Source organism: Boleophthalmus pectinirostris, unplaced genomic scaffold (genome assembly GCF_026225935.1).
Source record: "Boleophthalmus pectinirostris isolate CB_2022bp ecotype Guang Dong unplaced genomic scaffold, ASM2622593v1 HiC_scaffold_3, whole genome shotgun sequence".
NCBI lineage: Eukaryota > Metazoa > Chordata > Actinopteri > Gobiiformes > Gobiidae > Boleophthalmus > Boleophthalmus pectinirostris.
This window is the reverse complement of record NW_026571299.1, coordinates 13,402,318-13,424,631: the sequence shown is the minus strand read 5'-3', so window position 1 is coordinate 13,424,631 and position 22,314 is coordinate 13,402,318. Positions and strand designations below refer to the sequence as shown.

The 22,314-nt window shown below is 36.8% G+C and overlaps 1 protein-coding gene across 1 annotated transcript in view; it reads right to left on the bottom strand.

Moving 5' to 3' along the window:
• Positions 1–1,222: 1,222 nt before the first annotated feature.
• Positions 1,223–22,314, bottom strand: part of LOC110163440 (serine/threonine-protein kinase 4-like) — a 49,169-nt gene continuing 28,077 nt past the window's right edge. The window contains exons 10-11 of the mRNA XM_020928396.2: positions 19,841–19,983; positions 1,223–4,578 (exon numbers count right to left, since the gene is read on the bottom strand). Of these exons, the coding sequence (XP_020784055.1) occupies positions 4,420–4,578; positions 19,841–19,983 (302 nt within the window). The 3' untranslated portion in view covers positions 1,223–4,419. The remainder of the gene's footprint in view (positions 4,579–19,840; positions 19,984–22,314) is intronic.

The following is a 22,314-nucleotide window of genomic DNA, read 5'->3' as shown; positions in this document are numbered from 1 at the left end:
AACTAGACAAAACTTAAAACACATATGAAAGTGTGAGGACTACTCTAATACTACGCAATTTACTATTGTGAGCTTTAAGTCATGTTATAATGTTGTTACCTCCTCAAAAACATAGGCAGAATTGTGTTTTGTTTCATTCACACGTTTGAGTCATGTCCAAAGCTCAAATTATTCCACCATCAGTGGTAGTTTTCAAGTTACCCACTACCTTTTACCTTTTATTCAGAAGAGATTGAAAATTCCAGGTCTGAAAGCATCCAAATGATTCTAGGTAAGGTGTATGGAGTTGAAAAACACAGTGGAGCACTTCCTGTATCACCACATGACATCACAAGGTGGAAACATGTAAACGTGTGTGTGAATATAAAAACAAAGCACAACTCCAAGTATGTTTTGATGAAGAAACAACATTATAACAGATCAGAAAAAATAGCATAATATGGGGCCTGTAAGTCTAATACTAATCTTTCACAACAGGGGTCATCAAACTAAGGCCCGTGGGCCGACTCTGGATCCCCAGCCCCTCTGCCCCTACCACTTGAACTGGCAGTATGAGACCATCCTCAGAAGTTGTCATGGCCTATTTTTTTTTTTACTTTTTGGCAAATAATAACACATCTACATGTTGTATTTTGTTGATTTTTTTCAACTAAAAAATCATATTCATATGAAGTATTTATGTTTATATTAAAATTATTATCACATATTTACATTTGCTGCCAAATTTTCATCACCTGGCAAGCTTAAGATCAACGCAGTGATGGTCAACGCATGCACAAAGTTCTGTAGTGCAGTTAAGGACAGCAAAATTGCTCTTGTTAAAGTACAAAAAGTCGACAGAGAATGCTGAGTTTTCAAAGAACAGTGGACAATTTACATATCAGACAGTTTGTCTGATATGTAAAGAAAGTGTGGTGGTTTTCAATGAATATAATAGAAGAATAAATACAGAAGAATATAAGCTACATTGTCAGGGTCATACAATTCTATAATACAGCTGACCCAACGCCGGCCCCCATCAGTCAGGAGCCATAGTGTGACCTCCAAAGGAAAAAGTTTGGTGACCTGTTTTACAGTAACCTACACAAATCTTAAGAAATTGAGGACGGTAAGCTCATCCAGAAGAAACACCCGTTACCTTACAGTGCAGGATGGCTGCATTATTACAACATAATTGCCAAACAAAGAGTTTTAAACAGGAACAAAATACTGAAACTGGAGATAATGACATTGTCTCGTTTTTATATTTTTATTAAACAAGCAATCAAAAACAAATAAAACACCAGTGTTTTCCAAATAAACATTATTATGTCCATTCACTGCAGAGTTTAAGGCAAATAAGAGCTGCATTCAGGGCCATGCAGAAGCTCAGGGAAACAGAGCACTCAACAAGCAAAAAAAAAAGAATAAAAAGAATGGAGTGAAAAGGTTTCCTAGGAGACAAAATATACTACTTTTGTGCTTTAATCAATACTTTCTTGTACCTGTATTGGTGTTTGTGGAAAAATACTGCCAATTCTCAGTAAGAAAAATGTGATTTACTTGTTGATAAAAGAAAAGAAGCCTGGAAAGCCAAAGTAGTTTAAAGTATTTTCCAGTATCGTGGGCTAGTTCAAGTAGACAGAACTTTGTGTGGCTCCACCCAAAAACCACCTCTAGAAAATATATTTTAAAAAATCATAATTGCACTGAAAGGACAAAAGTGATTGTTGTAAATTCAAATTAAATTGATTCTGGGAAATAAACTAAAACATTAACACTGCAGCTTTTGGTAAAAGTGGACTGTGTACTTTTTCTGGGAGGATCCACCATCTGTTTGTTCTGATCAAGATGTTCCACAGTATGGCATTAAATTGATCTATCTCTATAAAGACCAAGTCAAGTTACAGGTCAGATCTGTGGAGAGGCGAGCGCACTCACAGTAAAAATGCGTCTTTTTCTAGGTAAACAATAAAAACACCTGCAATCGAATCAATGTAAGCAACAGATTACTTGAATACTGTGGAACATTCTGGGTAAAGCTGTAACATTTCCAACAGACAAATAGGTGGTGGACCCTCCAGCAGAAAGGTTACACATTGCGCATTTAAGTAAAAAAAAAAAGGAATCAATAAATTAATAAAATATCAGATGTTAATTCCCCATTCATAACATATATCCCTTATTTCAGTAAAATCCACTCAAAATTATAATCAGTGTTGAACCACATCTTAGAAACATTTAGTGGTTACGAATCCAAACGATAACAGTCAAATGTCAATTAATTATAATTAAATAAAACATTGAGGGAATAATACCAGCGGTTTCTCAGTGATTACGACTCTAAACATATTTAAGACATTTCGACATTTCCATTTTAATCACCAAATTCCTGACGAAAATATTTGAAAATAAAACACAGCAATAAAAAAGTAAAAAATAAAACTGAAATAGTCCCTTTCACTTTTTCTGTAACACCAAGTTGCGTTGGATGTCCACATGCATAAACTGTAATACAGCAGCGAAATAGTTTATACTCAGGCAATGCCCCAAAAGTATCTTCCAGTTACAAGTATTTTTATCTATATTGTGCATGGTTTTGTAAAATTAAATGAATGAATGTTAATGCCCATAATCAAGATTCAATTTAACCTGAAAAAAAGCCCATTTCTAATTTTAAACTGTAACAAACTAAAAAGTATAATGCCAGTGCAGCAAAAAACTAAATTAAAAAACACGTACTTTTGGGGCATTGCATCTTCTTTTGATTAAATATTTCATCTCTACACAGACAGAGCTCAGTGATGACATATATACAGAAAATGAACTGTTAATTTTTACAGCCCTGAGCGTTTGACCTGAGAAATCATGAGTAAAACCAACCCTTTTGTATCCAAACCTACTGCTACTTGTACAAAAATAGAAAGCATTTTGTACAGCCAAATATAGACGTTTGGCTCAGAGGAATGTCCGAAGTAAACCTAATTATGGTAGCTCCAGATGCTTAGACTGTGCGGTGGGTGAAGCTTCTTGGCACTTTGAGACGCGATGCTCACTGGCTTCAGATAATCAGGCCACAAGTAAGAGCTTTGTTGAATAAAATCCACAAAAGTGACATTTCAGATCTGATAATTGTGAAAAGAAATGTTACAGCAGTAACAGCAGAAGAGAGCCCCAGTGGTCACAAAGGCTTCCAGTTGTGGAAATATAAATATGGAAATAAGTCAATTCCATTGGATTTCTAATAAGCAGTCTGTGTTAAATGTTGATTTTAACACTATTAGCAAATGGAGGGATTTGGGTCTTTTAGCTTTAATCAACTTGTGTTTGTGTGTATTTTAAATATATATTTTAAATATAATTTACATTAAAATACCAAGATTGCAAAATATGTTTTTTGAAGATACAAAATAGTTATGAAATATCTTCTTTCTTCTTTTATATGATTAATTACAAAATGGGGAAAGTAATCTTTGCTATTTTAAGTCAGAAAAGGAATGGGTCTGGACAGGCCAAGATTTGTAGATTTCTAAAAAAACAGTGAAGGAGATTCACAATGAAACACATAAAAATGAGTGTGATACCATTTTGGATCTCATATGTGCCAAAAACAGGACTTTCTTTTGAAGCTGGTGTAAGATGGGCACAGATGTGTGACAAACAATTGAAAAGGCAACTTGAAAAGGGAGAGCACAAGTGCTTACCAAATCTAAAATGTACTAAACTCCAGAATATAGTACATGAACTGTGCTTTCAAAGACACTATTATTAATAATATCTACTTAATAACTACAAATAAGACTTTTGTTATAATTTTCTATATTAGATAAGTACCATTAGAGGTAACAGGTGTACCATCATGTTTCCTGACCACAGGTTGAGAACCACGCATTTATAAAACCAACTAATCAAATATCTGTGAAGATTATTAAAGTTTTCAATTAACAATACTCCTTTTAGAGGTCACTCTGTTCTGAAAATGTAAACCAGGATATAAAATAGGGAGAAACATTTTTCTTATTTTAAACTTTCACTTTCTGTGCTTTTAAACATTCTAGACAATTTAACCAAGCAGCCCCCAGTTAAAACTAGAAACTCTTACCAAAAATTTCACAAATTCAGTACCATGAGACAAAAACAAAAGAGGGTGACTTCAAAACTGGTCACAAAAAAGCCTGCTACAATAACACTTAAAACATGAAACACCCAAGAATGCAAAACGCCGCAGTCCGTTTGCAGATACAGTGATGGACAGAATCCAAGCCGCTCTTTGGAAAATTGTTTGTTCAACATTCACAAATCTTATTCATTTTTCACTTTCTCCTTCCAAACCTGAGCCATTACCAGGAACAAAACTTCAGTCCCTGCTCCTGTCTGCAGCTCCATCTCGCTGACATTTCTCTAAAAGTGGTAGAAGTTTATATTGAGTGAACTTGGAGATCAGAAGTTTTGCTGCCTGCGTTTTTTAGCCTCGATGGCGTCCAGGATGGGCTGTCTCTTGGCCTGGTAGCGCTGATGGATCTCCTCGATCTCCTGCTCCATCTGAGGGTCCAGAGAGGCCAGGCGTGACCGCAGTTCCTCCACCGTCCACGTGTGGAGCTGGAGGGACACAAAGAGGAAAGTGTGTGAAAGTCTGCAGATCGAATACAACTCAACTCTACCATTTAGCTTCAGAACCCATTCTGTATCCTAATAAATAAAATGTTTGCAAATTATGCACACAGAAAAGTCTGGTTTAGTAAAGTCTCATAATTTACTGTGTAATGACCTAACCTCTCTCTCATCTTCCTCACTGCTTCTCCGGAGTTTACCTCCAAATACTCGTCGTCTCCTCGTCCAATCAGCACCCAGTCCGCTCAATTTAAACCCCCTTCGCAGTTGCTCGGCCACTTCAGTTTGTGCCATGTCACACCTCCTCCCCAGCACCCCTTCATCCTCTCATCGTGGCTTCACTCTCATCATCCTCTGATCGTCTCTTTCACTCTCTTCACCTTGACCTCTGCCACTTCCAGTAACCTAAACTTCATGTAATCGGCCACGCCATTCATGTCTTCTGCTGAGGTCTGAGCACCAAAGATAACTCATTCAGTAAAGCAACTATTCCTATATAATAACACAGATTGATAGCCAAACTTTATTTCACAAACCCCCAAAAAACTGAGCTCCCAGTTTCTACTGAAAATCAGATGAGTAGGTAAGATACAAAACACAGGAGCATTGACTGGAGCAGATAGACTTGCTGACAACCACTATCCAAACAGAAAAGGCAAACCAAAATGTTTTAAAAATAAACATTATTAATTTTTTACTGACAAAATTTCAAAACTTTTCCATGACTTTTTCATGACCTAAAGTAAATTTTCCGTAGAATTGATAATACTTTTAGGGTTAAATATGAAATGTGCAAAATACTGTCAGTGTATTTATTGGCGTCTCTTTTAAACAAAAGGCGCATACGTTCAGAAATAATCATAATAGCCTAATGATAACTTAACAAAACACTTTAGCTGCATGAAAGAGACACTACCACAGTACTGTACTGTGGTCCAAAGCAAGAAAAATATCTAATGATTGCTTTTTACTCTTTAAAAAAAAAAAAAAAAAAAAAAAAAAAAAAGCTTTTGGACATCAGCCATCTGAGTGTGCTATGCATTTTTTCACTTTTATAACAACCACCATCCATTGTCTTGCCAATATATACAAACACTTGCTAACAATGTTCTCCTTTTTTAAAATCCAAATATTGAGACACGTTTTCACAGTTGACACTGTAACAACAATTCACAATTCAATTCAATTTTTTTCCCCCTCAAAATGGAGCCTATAGGAAAAAATCCATGAGTAGTTACTTCTAGCACGACCGGCATTAGTATACAGCACTAACACACTTGACCTGAGCTTTAATCACATACTTTAAAATCATTACCATCACCTTAAAATACCCTCAGCCTGGGACAGCTGATAAGAAGTCCTATTTACGGCCACACTCAGAGTATCGACATTTGTCCATGAGGTCCCCGGTGGAGGACTTGGACCAGGGCTGATCCGGTTTAGGTCGGTCTCGAGGGAGTCCCCTGTGAGCTCTTACCAGCAGCACACTCACACACACATATACAGCTATTTATGAGACGATCAATGGGGCTAAAATAACAGCGGTAACGGCCTGATCGGAGAAACGGATGGACCGGACCACACCGGGGCAAGTCAGGAGGGGATGGAAAAATTAAGGCCTTGGAGCTATATGGAAAGTGTTGTGGACTCAAAGTAGGGCAGAAGAATTAGCCAGAGGCGCAATCTGAATGACCACAGTTTAGTAAATTAGGGTAAGGAGGTGCTATTTGAAACTTATTGGAGGTTAATATATTGAAAAATAATATTTAATTCTTTCCAATCTTAAAAAAAATGTATTGTAATCTGAACTTCTCCAAAAACCTCCAATGGACAGGTGAGCATTTTTGTTATTAAAGCTCTATTACGTACAATTTACTCTTGTGAGCTTTAAGCCATGTTATAATGTAGTTACCTCCTCAAAAACATATCTGGAGTTGTGTTTTGTTACACATGTTTGAGTAAACCTTTATTATTAGTCTGTCTACACCTCCAAAACCTAAAATACTCCACCTTCCACCTTGTGATGTAATGAAACATAAGTTTTCAAGTTAACCGTTACTTTTACTTTTTACCTTTTGTTCAGTAGTAATTGGCAGTTTCATGGCTGAAATTATCCAAATGATTCTAGTGAAGGTGTATGGAATTTAAAAAAACAAAACAGTTGAGCATTTCCTGTATTACCACATGACATCACAAGGTGGAACTGGGTGTTTTCTGTTTGAGTGATATAAGTAATGTGAATGAAACAAAACACAACTCCAGGTATATTTTTGATGAGGAAATGACTTTATAACATACTGTAGATCAGAAAATAATATAATATGGGCCCTTTAATTTTGCTATTTAGTTATTTACTTATAGAAATCTGTTCAAAGTTCACATTTTAGTTCAGCTGAATTAAAAAGACTGAAATATGAAGAGACAAACTAATAACAAAATCACAGTTCAGAACATTTTTATGCAGATTAACACAAACAGAATATTTTTTGTTTGTGGAAGAAATTATGGTACCACAAAACTAGCTCAACTCCATTGCTCTTTCAATCATGATGAATCTTCCAGCCTTTTCTTTAATTGTGGCTGTACAACGCATTAATGAGACAACGGCAGAGTTTTATATCTGTATTTAATGGGGTCATTTATTTTTGAATGTCCAGAAACCACTTTGCTGCAGCTTTCCTAATAAATAAGTGAGAATAAAAAAAACATTCATGAAACATTAAGTATCTGAACAAGCTTTTACCACACCATTTACAGTTAAACATAAATATAAAGTAGTGCCTTTACCTAAAACGCCCCATAGCCCAGCACTCAAGTGATAAAACAACACAGCAGTTTTAATTACGCTTTTATCCATTATTTTATTACAAGTAAATAAAACGTTTAAAGGTGCATTGTGTAACTTTTGGGTTGGGGGTCCGTCGCCTTCTTGTTTCTATGGATATCTCATTGGTCTGGTTAGAATGTTCCACAGTATGACATTAAACAGACCTACTTTACACTTATTGAATTACAGGTGGTTTTATAGCTTAAAAAATACCTAAAAAAAAAAAACAGGCATGATTAGTGTGAGCGGGGTTGCCTCTCCACAGATTTGACTTGTAACTTGGTCTGGTTTGGGCTCCAGGATGATAGAAAGGTTTAATGCAATACTGTGAAATATTCCAGATGAAGCAATGCACCTTTAAATAACTTGGAATAGGGCTTTTAAGAACGATTTTTTTCAAATCAAGATTCAGTGCACATGAACATTTGCAAACATCACAGAAACTTACATCATACCAGAGTCCTGCACTGACGTTTTGACGCTGGACCGTAAAGCCCAATTTATGCAGACAATAAGGGCTGTGATTGGTCCTCTCTACCACCACTCTACATACATTTCTTGTATGTCTTCCTTTTCTTTCAATATACTTTGAGTAATAGAAATAACAAAATTGGAGCGCTAAACTGGATCAAAAAACTTGCGCATACAGGTGCTCATCAAACTGGAGGGCTAGATTCTCGTAAAAAAGAAAAATGATGGCAGAGGCACTCTGATTTGCGGTGAATTTATTAAAAGTCACGCGTTTCGACTACTTCATTAGAGCTCAATATTTTGAGTAATAATGTGTTTAATGCAGCTTTCTGCACATTTGTTTACATTTTACAGAAACAAAACTTAAAACCACACGACTAATTTCATAAATTGTAAGCGCTGAGAAAAAAAAACAAAAACAAAACACACACAGCTTGTGCGCTGATGCTTATGCTGGACTAAGGGACACGACTCAGTGGAATATATGTATTCTTTCTGTGATGGAGGATGTGCTGATGATTCTGAGTCTGTTCTGTGCTTCTATTGTGTTGGAGATGGTTTATGTTAAACTTCACACAAAAGCCAGGTTTAAATCCTCGCCTCCTAGCGTTGTGGCGGCAAATTAGTTTGCGGCGCATAGACCTCAATGCAGATCCATAAATCAAAAACGACGGCGACAAGGCGACGGCGGCAGTGTGCATTGAGTCGACGCAGAACTAAACTTGGCTCTTAAATTGGGCTTTAGGAGCACTGCAAATAAACACAACTTTGACATTCCCAAAATTGTGTTGTCTGAGATCACGTTTTATGGTCCAAAATGATAGATCGTTCAGTCCTAACTTGAAAGAAAGTTTTTTTTTTTTCTGATTCCGATTTAGGGTCATATTGACTCGTGAGTTTTTAGTCATGTTACCTCCACAAAAACACATCTAGAGTTGTGTTGCGTTTTGTTTCATTTATAGAGTCACAGCTTTTTCTATCAACTTGTCGAGCTTGTTTTAAAATAACTGCTCTTATCAAGACAGCAACATTGTCAATAATTCATAGACTATATCTTAAAACACTTGAGGAAATCAAACAGACACTTACATATGAGAAAACACCACAACACACATCTTTCTGACAGGGATTTGACCTTTCAGACGGGCGGTCATCTATTACTCTTTTATGAACACGCCCTGGCTCTGACCTATCTGTCAACCTAGAGGGAAAAATACACTAGAATACAGCTACTTTTGACACAAGATATTAAAACACTGGATCTGTAAGAAAGGGCGAAAAAAAAAAAAAGATAAAATGCAGAAATAGTTGTGGATGAAGTCAAAGAGAGCGTGTAGTTGGTGCGTTCATAAAAAATGCAGGTGCAGAGTGCTTTCCCTGCACATGTTCTATGCGGCATTGTCACACGAGTGAGTGGGCCCGGGCTACAGCCACTGAAAAATTGACCACAATATTAAGGCAAAAGAAAGCAAAATTTGGGGTTTTAAAGGCGCACTGTGTGACTTTTTGATTAAAGGGTCTGCCATGTGCTTGTCTTCATGGAGATGGTAATATTTTATCTGAAATGTTTCCTGGTGTGGCATTAAACGCATCCATCTACAGCTTGTTCATTTGTAGGTTTTTTTTAATCCCTCAAAGAAAATGCACGGGCCATCCTCTGCACAGATCTGACTTGTATCTCCTGCTTGTTTACACGGACATAGTTACGTTTAATACCATACTGTGAAACATTCTAAGAAAACAATAGAATCGTCAAAAGCGCAGGTAGACCCCCCACTAGAAAAGTTACATAGTGCCTTTAAATATTGCATGCACAAGAAGATGTATGACGAGGAGGGCTGGGTATCATTAAGAAGTTGCAGATACGATGCATACCTTGATACATAGGCCATGATACGATACATATCTCAATATATAGGCCGTGATACAATACATATCTTGATATATAGGCCACGATACGATATATACCTCAATACACAGGCCTCGATACGGTACATATCTCGATACATAGGCCATGATACGATACATATCTCGATACACAGGCCACGATATGATACATACCTCGATACATAGGCCAAGGTACGATACATATCTCGATACACAGGCCACGATACGATACATACCTCGATACATAAGCCACGATACGATGCATATCTCGATACAGTGCACTTTTAATTCGATATAATATATTTCTAATTGATTTGGTATGGTTCAATAAAAATATAACGGCTAAATCATGGCTGTGACACTAAAAGTCTTTGTTAAGCCACTTCTTGTGCAAAGTGAATATGAAACACAAACACTTTAATCATCAAAACAGTGAAAATGTCAAATGTGTTGAATAAACGAGTTTCCTTCCTCAAAACAAGCAACAAAACTGTAGCGCTGTACCAAAATAATTTAGTAACATAGACCAAAAAATACTCTTGGTGATTTATCGATACAGCAGCCCACGATATCAATACTGTGTCATCACAGTAAATTATACTCTATATCGATATTTTGATATTTTTGCACACCTCTAATGACGAGGGCTGTGCAGTTACTCAAATTTTAATCAAGATCAAGATTTAGGAATTTCTATATCAATGTTATGGTTGCTATAGTTGTCATTTTAATCAAGAGGTCCACAGCCAATACTCCTTTGAAAGTAGAAATTTGAGATTTATTGGGTGCACTGTGTCCGTCTACTTCTCCAAACCTCAAAATGTTCTGTTCCACCTTGTGATGTGGTGGTAGTTTTCAAGTTAACAGCTCCATTTTACCTTTAGTTCAGTAGAAATTGGCAATTCCAGGACTGAAATCACCTCCAAATGTGTCTAGTGAAGGTGTTTGGAGTTTAAAAACACAGTGGAGCACTTCCTATATATTACCATGTGACGTCACAAGGTGGAACAGAGCGTGTACCATTTGAGAGAAGAACTCAGCCTAAATATGCAGGTTTTGTGTGTTAAACATGTGCGAATGAAACAAAAACACAACTCCAGATATGTTTGTGATGAGGAAACAAAATTATAACACAGATCAGAATATAATATATAAGTATATAGAAATATACTTGATTAAATACTATTATCTTCACGTTAATTCCAGACATGACCCCACCAGTTCTATATAAAACCTGAAAACTCTGGAAATCTACTGTATAATTCAACTATATGTACATTATATAACCTTCATACAATTTACATGCAAAGAAATGTCGTAACTAGAACAGTGTGAAACAAAGACTTTGGTTTGGGCGGGGGGCATAACAAAAGCTCATGAAACACAGCTGGTGAATGATAAAAATAGCAGAACATCTAAAATTAACCAGTGTCTGTCAGGGTGGAGCTGTCAGCCTGCCTCTGAAGCACTAAATGTTGTTCTTTATCAGTGCATTTGCAAGTCTAATGGATCAATGAGGCTGCTCTGTGGGACCGGCCTTGTCAAGTCCAGTTTACTCTCACTGATACACGCTTGAAAATGGAGCAGAGCAGCACGCAGATTTGTAGCTGTGGTTAGAGATATTAGTTTGATAGCGATGATTAAAGAGTCTGTTTATTTTAGCTGAAAGGCACTGATTTAAAAACAAAAACAAAACAACAACAACTAAAAATTACATTTGTTTTTTGTATAAGAAATATCTAAGAATTTACTAAGCTAAGCAAACACAATTTTCTTCTGACTTGTTACTGGTTTCTAGAGCTCAGTTGGTTGAGAGTTTGTAAGGCTGGTGGTTCAAATCTCGCTCTCGACATAAACAGAGCAGTTATATCCATTGATCCAAAGGTTGTCGGTGCGATTCCTGCTCTCACAGATGAATGCTGTTATTATGTCCTAAGGCAGGACACTTTACACCCCTTGCCTCCAGTGTCTGTGTACACTGGTGCATGAATGTGCGTGAATGGGTGATTGGTTTGAGTGCTTTGAATGCCTTGAAAGTGGAAAAGCCCTATATAAAAATCTGATCGTTTAATATAGTCTATAAACTTTTAGTGCTTTTGTCTGCCAAATATGTAAGAACATTGCCCTGTGCAAAAGAAGACTCTAAGAATGACTGTAATAAATGTATTAGGGGCGCAAGATTAAGCACAATCAAACTGAAATCTAATTTTGAACGATTGTAATTAGCAAATTGCAAAGACTACAATTATTTATGTCCTTGGCAACAAAATACCCTGTCTTAATATCTACAAAAACAAAACATAAACCTGCTCACCCGGTAGTTTAGACATCTATAAACATGTAAGACGTGTGATTCTTGTATTATTTTGTCAGTTCATTTTTCAGGCATCTCTCAAATCATTTTAATTGTAAATTTTATTGTAATTGCAATGTTTGTAAGAAAAATCACAATTGAATTTGCCAAAACCAGCCCTACTCCATACACAGCAATACACAGTTGTTCAAATGCATGTTTACAAAAAACTACATCTCTTTTCAATTCCAATACCAATACCGATACTTTTGAGTATTTGCGGGCACCCAATATTTTCTTCAAGACTAAAATGAGTTGGTATTTCTTTCAACAACTACCTGTGATTAAATAAATATTTATGCCATACTGTGGAATATTAACATCTCCATGGCGACAAACATCAACAAACATGAGCCCCCCTTCGGAAAAGTTACACAGCACACCTTTAAATGCTTCAAATGAAACGTTGCATAAAATACAGTATGAATCTATCTGCCCTGCCTCACTACTCAATCCTCCCAGCGCAGTATACTGTACTGCACTGCTGACAGGGCTGGCTCCTTGACCTTTGGGTAAATGAAACTGCCTCTTTTACCCTTTAATGGCGGGTTACAGGGGTTATTGTGCATGTGTGGGTCATGTTTTCTCCTCTGTCACTTCACTGCATCTACAAAGCCCAAGGGAGGACATCCTGCATCCAACTCGCACTGAGAAACCTGTACAGTCTGTGGACAGGCTTTTAACCAGAAGAGAGAAGTGTCCCAGAGTACAGGTACAGTTATGTCTACTGCCCTACATATGTTTTAACCTTTAAACTAGATAACTACTTTTAGAACTGTTTTGCTGCTTTAAGAGAGAAAACTTAAATAATGACTGCTAATCTAAGGATGAAATCTGTCAGAATTTTTTAAAGCGTCCATAATACGCTATTTTTTGATCTATGTTATGCTGTTGTTTCCTCCTAACAAACATATCTGAGGTTGTGTTTTGTTGTTTAACACGTTTAACACACAAATCCTCCATATTTAGGCTGAGTTCTTCTCTCAAACTGAAAACACTTTGTTCCCCCTTGTGATGTCATGTGGTAATACTTGAAGTGCTCCACTAAACTCCATAGATCTTCATTAGTAGGAGTCAGCGTTTCAGGTTCATGCAGCTAAAACCTGGAACAGTCTTCCTGAACATGTGAGACAGACTCTTCTGTGACGCTGTTTAAACCCAGGCTCAAAACATTTCTGTTTAACTGTGCATATAACTGAAAGGTTTTCATTCCGCACTCTTCTCTCCAATTTATGTCTCTCTTTTTTAATTTTAATCTTCATGATTATTTGTTTTGATTTGTTTTTATTATGATTTTAATGTATTTCTTATTCTGTAAAGCACTTTGAATTACTTTGTGTACGAATTGTGCTATACAAATAAACTTGCCTTGCCTTGCCTTGCCTAGTATCATTTGGATTATTTCAGCCTTGGAATTCCCAGTCTCTTCTAAATAAAAGATAAACGCAACTGTTCATTTGAAAACTACCACTTCATGACATCACAAGGTGGAACAGAGCATGCTGAGCTTTGAAAATGTAGACAAACTAACAATAAAGGATTACTCAGACATGTGTGAATGAAACAGAACACAACTCCACAACTACATGTGTCTTAATCTTAATTAAAAACACACACTAAAAACACTTTTGATCAATTCCCTTTAACACTAAAAATATATATTTCTTCAAAGTCTCATTTCTGCTCTAACCCACGTGCTTTTACTGTAACACAATTGTCTATAGAGATCATTTCTAACCCCCCAGAATTTTCAAACAATTACGTCTTTATTACATTAGTTACTTATTTTAAATTTATTATTACCATTTGTCTTTGCCTCAAGTGGAGGAGTTCAAGTATCTCGGGGTCTTGTTCACGAGTGAGGGAAGGACGGAACGTGAGATTGACAGGCGGATCGGTGCAGCGTCGGCAGTGATGCGGTCGCTGTATCGGACCGTTGTGGTGAAGAGGGAGCTGAGTCGAAAGGCGAAGCTCTCGATTTACCGGTCAGTCTTCGTTCCTACTCTCACCTATGGTCATGAGCTCTGGGTAGTGACCGAAAGGACGAGATCGCGGATACAAGCGCTCGAAATGAGTTTCCTCCGCAGGGTGGCTGGGCGCTCCCTTAGAGATAGGGTGAGGAGCTCAGTCACACGGGAGGAGCTCGGAGTAGAGCCGCTGCTCCTCCACGTCGAGAGGAGCCAGTTGAGGTGGCTCGGGCATCTGTTCCGGATGCCTCCTGGGCGCCTCCCTCGGGAGGTGTTCCGGGCATGTCCCGCCGGGAGGAGGCCCCGGGGAAGACCCAGGACACGCTGGAGGGACTATGTCTCTCGGCTGGCCTGGGAACGCCTCGGGGTCCCCCTGGAGGAGCTGGAGGACGTGTCTGGGGTGAAGGAAGTCTGGGAGTCCCTGCTTAGGCTGCTCCCCCCGCGACCCGGCCCCGGATAAGCGGACGAAAATGGATGGATGGATGGATATTACCATTTGTATTTTGCTCTGTTATTATATTATATTGATGTGTGAGCTACTGTGTCCAAAGAATTTCCCTTGTGGATCAATAAAGTTTGTATAAGTCTAAAATCAAGATTCTATCCCTGCACAGTTCTACTCAAACCCCACCAATCCTCAAATACAAAACAAATTAATGCACAGCCCTCCCAAGAACGCCTTTGTGTCCATTAAATCCTATTGGAGCTTCTCACTGTCCTGAATACGCCACTTTTCTCTGTTCCAGCTCTGATGAAATGTAATCTGTTAGTCTGTCAGTGCACACCTATGTAGATGTGCGGATGACAGGCAGAGGAAGTGCGCGCCGTGGAGAGGGTCAGGCAGCGGTTACTTGTCAGCGGGAGTTATAGTACTTCAATAAACACTCTGACGATTATCTCCACGGGAACTTCTTATAGTGCACACATGAGAGCAAACAACAGTCATACGAAGTTACAGCTCAAATCACATATAAGCCTTTGGTCTATTATTATGGTACATGTTTGAATATTTTCCTGCCATAGATGGGTTTAGGTGAGTGCAGTGAGTGGTTTAATTTTGCTATTTTGTCCCTAAATTAAGATATGAACATTAATAACAGCCCAATTTGGTGCTTGTTTTCCCTGAGGTTGCTTATGGAGCGTTGATTGACAGCTTTGCTAAGTGCTCGCCCTCTGCCAAATCTGCGGTGCCAGTGTAAAGAGGCATGTACATTCAACAATCTAGCTCCTGATTGGCTCTTTGGCTTCGAGCTCGGATTTCTGAATATGGTTCCTGATTGCAGATTGGTTCCTGAAGTGCTGGCCTCGCTGAGCTTCATTTGGCAACCGAACACTATGGGTGACGTCACACTTCCTTAGTTCACTTCTACTATACAGTTAATGCAGAGTAGATGATTTTTACTGTTTTAAAATGTGAAAAAACAGAATTAATTCAATGGTTTGCAGAGGTCCAAAGTTATTAATCACTCACCTCATGCATTCTGAGCTTCCTAATTGTAACAAATTAATTAAGAGTTCTTCAAAACTCAAAAAAGACCAGAGCAAAGTTTGTGATCAACAGATAACTGAGCACTTCCTAATTATCAAACAATAAAACATTTTGAACTCAAGAGCTGCTTATACAATATATTTGTTGAATAACTGATATGTAACTTTCTTTTGGCAACTAATGTTTGGTTTTAACTGATGACAACTTTCTCAGAACTTTACTTACATTACTTTATTTATAGACTTAATGTAAGAGCGTACCCAGGGGTTTACAGACTGAGTTTTAATTTCAAAACATATAAATGGATATAAAACTTTCTCAGTTTTGCATATATTCTAATTAACAACAATACTGTACTGCGAGTGCTATATTGAATTTAATGAACCACATCTCAGTTCAATCAGTACAAGTTTTTTATTTTCCATATTCATTTTTTCAGATCTATAAAACATGGTGGAGTTGGGCTTCAGGGATCTTAAGACCCGGTACTCACTGATACATTAAGAAGGTCTAAAAAAAAAGTTTTAAAACTGACCATTGGCCAGTAATTCAGCTTTATCATAGTTACATAAAGGTGCATTGTGCAACTTTTCTGGCAGAGGGTACGCCATCTGCTTGTCTCCATGGAGATGTTATTGCTTTGCCTGGAATGTTCCATGGTGTAGCATTAAACATATACCTCAATTATTAGTTTATAGTTTATATTAGTTTATATTACTCAAAAATATATAAATTCTTTCTATGAATAATGAAGACCGTAATCTGCTTTTCTCCGTCATGATAGAGAGGTTTAATCTCAGATTTCCCACTCTTTTTCACTGGCAAAATTTCAAAACTTTCCCATGACTTTTTCATGAACTAAAGTGAATTTTCCATGACATTACGGACCCCTACATGTGTAGACTTTAGCATAGTGTTAGGGCTAAATATGAAATGTTATCCCTTTCCACTCACCTTATGGTTTGGTATTATAGTTTTTTAACATTCAAAATACTGTCAATGCATTTATTGTCATCTCTTTTAAACAAAAGGCACATACGTTTCGGAAATAATCATAATAGCCTAATGACAGCTTAACAGAACGCTGTAGTTGTGTGAAAGAGATACTAAAATTCCATAACTTCTCCAAAACTTTCATTGAATTTACTAAATTACATGACTTTTGCAGGCCTGGAAAATTACATTTTAAATTTTCATGACTTGTCCAGGATTCCTATGACCGTGGGAACCCTGTAATCAATACTGTGGAACATTTTAGAGAAAGCAATAACATTTCCATGGAGACAAAATGTTGTAGAAATGTTCTGCAGTGCACCTTTAGGGTAAGAAATGAGCAATCGAAACATGTCACCTTTGAAGAGGGGGTATTAGGTGAAATTGATTTTTGTTTAACTTTCTACCATGTTATAGCGTTGTTCCCTAATCAAAAACATGCCTGGAGAGGTTTTAGGTGCCATCCATGCTTGTTTGGGTATTTTAGAGATCTTTCCCAGGCCCTAAGCGAACCCTCCTTGTGGGTTAGCTGTAAAATTCATGAAGCAAAACTGTACACAGCAACTTCACAAACCTGATGCGATATGCAGTAGTTTCATTAGTGGGATGCATGCTGATTGGGAAGGGTGAAGACTTATAAACACTAAAAGGTAATGTCGTGATCTAAATATGTTATGTATTTGTAATATGCTATTAAATATTATACTACAGTTACAAATATTAAACAAAGAAGAAATTTAAGACAACACTAAACTAGATCGAAACGGGACTGAATATTACTCAAAATTAGCACTGCCGGTAAACCAAACATCTTCTTCAATATTCTCACATCACATTAATTTTTATTGCCAGGAATATAGGTCTCATCGCCAGCCCCAGAGCAGAGGCAGCAGTAGCAGCAGGAGACAGGCAGATCCAGGAACAGCAGAGCGCATTGATGTAAAGGTCACATACTTAATATTTAATTGTAGCCTCAGTCATTTGTCCTGCTTAAGCGCTGCTGCCCAAGACAAACAGCTGCTCTTTTCCCTTTAAATGTTTCTGCTTTAAACCAGATCTGTGGTCTCCAGGGCGCCAAGGCAACCCACATCATGGCAATAAGTAACCTTGGCTTTCAAATGTCACAGGGGGCATGCAAGATTACAGGCATCAAAGTACGTAATGCCAAATTCAAGGGCGATATAAAGAGATAAGATGATTGCATGTGGAATTAAAGCAGTATTACTAGTGTTTTTCATTAGAAAGAACATTTAACCTTTTAAGTTCAACTTTTTGTGAGCCTATTCTTTTTTAGGATCACTTTTTTTTTTTATGATACATTAGTTGGTAACAATCAGTAATAATTAGAGATGCACTGATTCAGAGTTTTTCTGTTCCGATAGTGACCCGATATCAATCAATACCAGTGTAGAGACAGAAAATAGCATTTATTTCCTAAAAGTAAAATTAACGTGAGACAAAACTGATCCAAATGTGTGATGTAGCTGTTAGTTATCTTTCAAATAACTGCAAAACAACTTTGGTAACACTTTAGGTTAGGGACCACATATTAATAGCAAACTAATAATAAAATGTATAATTAGTGCTTAATATATCTTTGTTAGTATTCATGAGGTACTTTCAAAGTATTTTTGACTAAGGCTGTGTTTTGCAAGTATTAAACCTTTAAGTTATTTTCTTAACTTTAAAGTAGTGGGGATTATAAAATATCTTTCTGTGCATACATTAAAATCTCAATAAGCATGAATATTGTTTGATAAATAACAACTAATAGTTAAGTAACAACTAATTAGCACCAATTACCAGTTAGTTAGTGATTAATATGTGGTCTCTAAACTGAAGTGTTACCACAACTTTGTATAAACAAACATTCAAACATGAGAGTTGGCCCAATTACGACTAGTAAATAGTCTCATTAAGCCCTATCTATCTATCTAAGATATAGATTCTCTCTCTCTCTCTCTCTCTCTCTCATCTCTCTCTCTCTCTCTCTCTGTCTCTGTTTTGGACCCCTGTTTTTGTAAATATTGTAAATATATAATAGTGTAAATAGTGTAAATAGTGTAAATAGTATGTGTATGTAATGTCAATATTTTTATGTAAATAGCACGAGGTGTGGATGCAATTTAGTGTAAATGTTTTTTGACAGACACAATAAAGGTCTGTTAAAAATCAAAATCTCTCTCTCTCTCTCTCTCTCTCTCTCTCTCTCTCTCTCTCTCTCTCTCTCTCTCTCTCTCTCTCTCTCTCTCTCTCTCTCTCTCTCTCTCTCTCTCTCTCTCTCTCTCTCTCTCTCTCTCTCTCTCTCTCTCTCTCTCTCTCTCTCTCTCTCTCTCTCTCTCTCTTCAGAGATATCTGATAACAGTATTAGATTAACAATAGCAATAGTAATAATAGTGATACTAATAATTAGGGTGTAACGATATCCAAGTCTCATGATACGATATCGTCACGGTATGAACCCCATGGTACGATATTTATTGCGATATCATGGGAAAGCTCACGATATGGTAGGGAGACTCATAATTAGGGATGTAACAATATCCAAAACTCTCGGTACAATATTTTCACGACATACATCTCACGATACAGTATTTATTGCAATATTTTGTGGAGGCTAACAAAACTGTTAATATGCGACTTTTTCCGCTTAAAATGCCTTGGCGAGATTTAATCCAAAGAACTAAAACTTAAAAGTGCTTAGAATTGTTATTTCTTCTTGTAGTCTACGCTGAAATGGAGCAAAGGATCATGGTCCATGTAGTTCCTTCTGTCTTTTTTTAGCTGTTGCTGCACCATAACTCTTAATTTAAGCAAAGAGACTTGTAATTCGATATATTGTGAGAACTTTGAAGATACGATATCACGATATTTCAGTTATTGTTACATCTTTACTAATAATTGGTCAGTAATGATCACAACTTTGTCAAACCTGTTACTGGAATTTGGCTCACACAGTTATTATAAATAACATCCCTAAAAATATCAACCAGTGGTTCCACTGTATTCTAAGCGATCAGTATCAGCATCGACCATGAAAAAACCCATATCAGTTGATCTTTAAATTAGGTGCAGACAGTACACAGTGGATATAGAGTATTTTGACCTGCTTATATAATATATTTCTGTACTGGGACCAGACAAGTTTTACTAAAAATCTGGCACAGGGCCCTTGAAACACTAATTTAACATGAAACCCCAAAACAAACGCTCTATCCTTTATTATGACTTAACCTTGACCCATACAGCTTAAGGGGACTCACCACTTCCAGGTCCCCCTCTGTGGGCAGTTTGCGGTGGTCTGCGTTGTTCTCTCCGGCCTCGTTGTGGATGTTGGCCTCTTTTTCCTTCTGTTCAAAGTACTCGAGGAAGGAGGGCTTGGCTGGCTGCATGGTCTCATCTCTCCCTAAGACACAACAAGAAGCAGGCCAGCATTGTTACCAAGATTCAGCAGATGCACTGGGATTTGTTTAGTTAATTAAAAATAGAAAGACAGTTTGGAGTCATTACAAAAAATAACTTTATTACAGAAAATATGATTCATCAGGCGAAATCTAAAATGTTGTGACGTGTTCAAGCTGGTTATTGCAATTTTGTTCGCTCTAACAAAGTAGTGTGAAGTACTTGGCAGGTACAAGTATCAAAAAAAAAAAAAAAAAGAAAATATGGAGAACAAAGTAAGTAGAGAACACTAGTGGCGGTGAAAATGGGAGTTGATCGGCAACAACTTTTGGTGACTAAATGGTGAAAGGAAAGAAGTATAAAGCACTGAAAAGTAAATTTTGCATAACAGGTCTGCTTTAAAATTCAACAAATCATCCCCTTAGCCAGTAAGGTCCTATTGTTTTTTTGTTGTTGTTTTTTTGTAGCAGTTGAGTTATACACATTCTCCTTCCTGAATACTTTCCATACTCTCGTCAAGATTTTGGAGAGTTTGGTGGAAAAAAACATTTCGCTTTTCCATTATGCTCAAGGAGTTTAAATTTAAACTGCAATATTTCAGAGCAACTCAGAACACAGATGGATTCTCATAATTCCAAGGGGATGAGAATTTGTAGATTTTCTTATTACAGTTCATATATTATTTATTTAATATTCACATTTTCCATACTTTCAAAACAACAATTTCAATACTATCTTGCCAACAATATATGGCCCACCTCTCTTTCACTCACACAAAAAACTATATATATATATTTTTTTTTTAAAGTACAATGTTTTGTTTTCATTTATTCTTGGCCACCAAAAGTACTGTGGTCATTGAGGACTAAAATCACCACTTACATCCTAATGGATCAGCCAAAAACACATTAAAGCCCATACAATAGAACACACAATAGAGCAATAAAAAATGAAAACAACTCAGTCACATACAGTTGCTGACGTCCTCTGGGATATAATTGTTGTCATTTATTGAATGAAAGAACAATTCTGTCAGCATTATATTTGGACTGAAAAGCAGAATTCAGTGATGCTTGTTCCACGAAGTAAATGTACGTTTGTCCCCTTAGATATTAACATGTTCTAAAAACCGTGTCTTGCTGTTATTTTCGGAGATAAACTAAAAGTATTTCTACTTTCCAAAACTAAAAAGTGAGTTCAACTTTAATGTACATTTCCCCCAGAAATAGCCATTTAATATAAAATAAAATTACAGAAACTCTAAAATATAACAAAGATTTGCCTGGGATATTTAGTATAAAGTTATTGCATACATATCGTTTTACAGTGTTCATTGTAAACAGCAATATTTGTCTAAAAAGGCTTAATAATACAAAGCGGATCATTAACATCCTGTTTTAAACTCCAGAACTGACAGAAGTGACATGTTTTCAACTTTTCACCCTTGAAACATACTGTAGCTACTTGATATTTCTGAATCCTGTACATATTACCCTGAGTCTGAATGTCTGAATAGGGGAAAATTTTCAGCGTACGCTTGAATGTGAGAAAATGCAGGATGAATTAAAATCAAAATGCAACTCTGAGTAAGAGAACAGATATACCATGGTTAAGAGCTCATATAATTCCATTTTACATAATATATCCCCTTTAAACAAAACATAAAACAACATTTTTAGAACTGCTCCAGTACATTTAACACATTTTACAGAAATGCATATGTTTCTGTTACTCTGGTTAGTAAAACGTTTCATAGAAAGAGAAAATATGAATATACAAGCTTATTGTTCCCATAGAATATACTGCATACTCTGCTCTTGAGATAGTACAAATAAAACAACAGTTAGCTATAATTAGCTTTGGGACTTAGTAAAGAGATCTTCCTTTATTGGTTACACCCCGCTTGGTTGTCTAAAGTCACCCCTGTGAGTCTATGGAAAGGCCAAGTGTGCTCCAATGCGCTACACAGTGATTCATGACTTTAATAACAAACAGGTCGGAGTCTCCCCAAACGCAATACCTACACAAATTACATTACGTTTACATAGTTCCACAAAGAACACAGTGCAATGATGCCATGGTATCTGCAGATGCAATTTTATCATGCATTTTTACTGAAAGAATTCATAGTTTTTCATTTCCTTATTGTATATGTCAGAATAAATAAGGGTGAGCGATATTACGAAGAAAATGATTTGATTTTTGTTTTATATGTTGATGACAATACAGTACATCACAAACATACCTGGAGTTGTGTTTTGTTTCATTCACACATTTAACTCACAAACTCTCACTCACTCTTCTCACAAGCAGAAAATTCCACCTTGTGATGTCA